This window comes from Monopterus albus, unplaced genomic scaffold (genome assembly GCF_001952655.1).
Source record: "Monopterus albus unplaced genomic scaffold, M_albus_1.0 scaffold35.1, whole genome shotgun sequence".
In the NCBI taxonomy this organism is placed as follows: domain Eukaryota; kingdom Metazoa; phylum Chordata; class Actinopteri; order Synbranchiformes; family Synbranchidae; genus Monopterus; species Monopterus albus.
In genome coordinates, this window is record NW_018127915.1 from 2,029,576 (window position 1) to 2,032,966 (window position 3,391).

Genomic DNA, 3,391 nt, shown 5'->3' on the forward strand with positions numbered 1-3,391 from the left:
ATTGTGGGTGTGGTGTACATTTTGTAACCATTCTTTAGTATATTACTTGTGTGATGTAAGAATGTTAACACTGTTATATTCTTTTTTTAGTATAATATGTGTGTGCGTAGAAGTGAATCATTTACTGCTTGCAAACCAATGATGGTAAGATGATGTCATGGGGTAGGACTGGATAAGTCAGACTTCTTCCTACTCCATTCAAGCATGTACTAGGTATAACCAAATTGATAATGGATTAGTATTGTTGGATATGTGTAAAATTATGTGTGTCATATCAACTGTCTTTACATGCTTGAAAGAATAAATCAAATCAAGATATCTGAGCAGCCTGCCCAAATAAAGTCAGTGTGTGGAAACCAAACTGTAGGGCTGGTAGCTGTAACTAATCAATATGGTAGATGACCATCATCTTACTGTGTTTGTTCAGCTTCTGAAAATTCTATTATTATTTTAGTTCTTAGCTGTACCCATTGACATAGGGGTGGCCGTGGCTCAGGAGGTAGAGAGGGTCGTTCCCCAACCGTAGGATCAGCAATTTGATCCTCGGCTTCTCCAGTCAACATATCGAAGTGTCCATGAGCAAGACACGGAGTTACTTGTTCCCAGTGATGACACTGACTTGTGAGCGTTTTCTTTGTGTGAGTGGTAGAGTGGGAAATAGTGTAAAGCACTTTGAGTGTGCATGGTTGTGTAGAAAAGTGCTATACAAGGCCATTTACATAATAAATATTTAATTTTGCTTTTACGTCTATCTTACATCCTTCTTGTTCCAGGTGACCTCTTCTCAGCAGACCTTAACCCTCGATGGCGACGGCCTCCTGCCCATTCACTGGACCCATCATCTGATACACTGGTGTTTCAGCAGATTGATCTTGACTATTATTTAGGTAATTATCAGAGAAGACTAGAGAGCAGTTGTAGTTTCACATAATTTTTTTATTTTATAAATATTTCACAAAGATTTTGGTCTTGTACAATTTAAATGGGGGGAAAAAATAGTTCTCTTAAATTAATCTTGGCTTCCTTGATGTTTGGATCCAAGTAAAAGTGTTGCTTTTTGCTTTTGTGTTATGCAGGAGAGGCAGTGGCTGGCATGCCTGGACAGGTACAAGGAAAAGTGCCAGTCATTCGGATGTTTGGTGTGACAGACGGTGGCAACAGTGTTTGTTGCCACATCCACGGTTTTGCGCCTTATTTCTATGTTCCTGCACCAAGTGGTGAGCACTTATTGTTTTGTCAGTATGTAAATGAGAACGTGAACACCCATTTGCTCAGTACAGTAGTGTTAGTCAGGTTCTGTTTAATCTTTCTCTTAGTAGAACACATCTGTCATCTGAGCTGTCACTCTTATGAATTATTTCAGCTTTCTGGGGGGAAAGTTTGTGTAATTAATTCTTGTTAATCCCACAATATTTTTGCTCTTTGTACTTTCTCTGAAAAGGGTTCACATCTGATCACCTTGGTGAGTTTCAAAGAGAGCTGAACTCTGCTGTCCTGAGGGACATGCGCTCCAATAAGGACAACATCTCCGTCACTGTGTTGGCTGTGGACATCACCCGAAAAGAGAGTGAGTACAAGAGCTGTGCAAATGATTATAAGAAATTGTTGTTAAGTGGAGATAAGTATGTAAATAAATTATCTTAAAACTGTAAAACTGAGATGACTGGCTCTAGTTAAAAAGATGTCGGATAATAATGCTCTCTCCTTTCATCATCTGTTTTCTTTTCCCAAAGGCATGTATGGTTACCATGGGAAACGCAGCCTGAATTTCTTGCGGATAACCATGGCGATGCCTCGTCTTATTGCCCCTGCAAAGAGACTGCTGGAGCAGGGCTTTAAGTTTGGACCGTACCCCATCCAGAGTTACCAGTCCTACGAGGCCAATATAGATTTTGAAATCAGGTGTGTGTGCTGTATAAAAATAGTAAAAGATTTTGTTTACATGATGGACAGACGACGGTGTTAAAGTGACTAATTTCTTCTAAATACATCAGTTTCATAAAGTGATGATCAATTTGGCTTTGCAGTAAAAGTCATGGAATTGTGCTGAAGTCATGAAAAAAGAAATTCATCTTGCTTGAATGCTCATAATGTGTGCACAGGAGAGTGCTAGTAGACAACGTCTCGTGTCTGGCTGCATGTCTGCCTAGGAAACTAGGCCAGTACAACCTGTGGTAGATTTAAAAGTAGAAAGGAAAAAAAGAAACGGGGACGTGCATGTGCACATTTACTGTATATTTTTCAGGTACAGTATATAAACTATGTACCTCAGTATATTTAAACATGGTATTTGCACTGATTGTGGTGTTTTTAGTCCTCAGTTTTGTAGCCATATTCTATGTTCTTAGTTTATTATAGACTTTATAATGTCTGCTTACATTTATACGCAGGGTCCTCATTGGAAATGTGCCAGGAAAACCTACTTATTGTAGCTCAAGATGTTAGTTTTGATGTCTTTTGTACAAAACTGCTGATAATTAATATGATACTAAAGCTGTATTTTTCACCTGAATGAGGCTGTGAGCTTGTGTTGTCAGGTTTATGGTGGACAGTGATGTGGTGGGATGCTGCTGGATTGAACTCCCCAAAGGCAAGTACAGAGTGCGTGAAGAGAAGAGCATGGCGGTCATAGATTCTCAGTACCCAGGCAAGGTAGGTCTAGTTCACATCTTACTAGTTGTGTGACACACTCTGGCCTGTCAGTAGAACAGCAGTGGTCAGTGATTCACATTCCTGCCCTCATATGGTGTTCACGAACGTTCTCCTGTGTTTGTCCTTCAGGTGTCCCTGTGTCAGTATGAGGTGGATGTGGCGTGGACAGATTTGATAAGTCACCCAGCAGAGGGAGACTGGCAGAGGATCGCACCGCTCAGGGTCCTCAGCTTTGACATTGAATGTGCAGGAAGAAAAGGTTGGTCATTTAGTTTTTCTCTGGTATGCATACACTACAGCAAACAAACTACCACCAGATTATGTAAACACAAAAACAAGGCATAGTACAACTTCATGAAAAGTAAATTCATGGTTTGACTCAGGTGTTGTCTCTCTCTCTCTCTTTTTTTTTTTTCCACCAGGAATCTTCCCAGAACCAGACAAAGATCCTGTGATTCAGATAGCGTCTATGGTGCAGCGTCAGGGTGAGACAGAGCCCTTCATTCGCACAGTATTCACCCTTCAGTCCTGCGCCAGCATTGTGGGCTCACAGATACTGTGCTTCACACAGGAGAAAAAGCTACTGGAGGTATACTCACTGGCTGTGTAAGGCACAGAAAAACACAACATTTTGATGTTTTTTTGCTCATCTGTCTTACCATTGTGTGTCGTTTTATGTTTGTATGAGCAGAGCTGGGCTGTGTTTTTGAGGACAGTTGACCCAGACATCATCACTGGA

The 3,391-nt window shown here is 40.7% G+C and overlaps 1 protein-coding gene across 1 annotated transcript in view; it reads left to right on the forward strand.

The window, feature by feature from the left end:
* pold1 (polymerase (DNA directed), delta 1, catalytic subunit) overlaps positions 1 to 3,391 on the forward strand; it is a 16,394-nt gene that overhangs the window by 5,078 nt on the left and 7,925 nt on the right. The window contains 8 exon segments of the mRNA XM_020597757.1: positions 774 to 887; positions 1,077 to 1,217; positions 1,442 to 1,567; positions 1,734 to 1,902; positions 2,538 to 2,652; positions 2,782 to 2,911; positions 3,075 to 3,241; positions 3,344 to 3,391. Of these exon segments, the coding sequence (XP_020453413.1) occupies positions 774 to 887; positions 1,077 to 1,217; positions 1,442 to 1,567; positions 1,734 to 1,902; positions 2,538 to 2,652; positions 2,782 to 2,911; positions 3,075 to 3,241; positions 3,344 to 3,391 (1,010 nt within the window).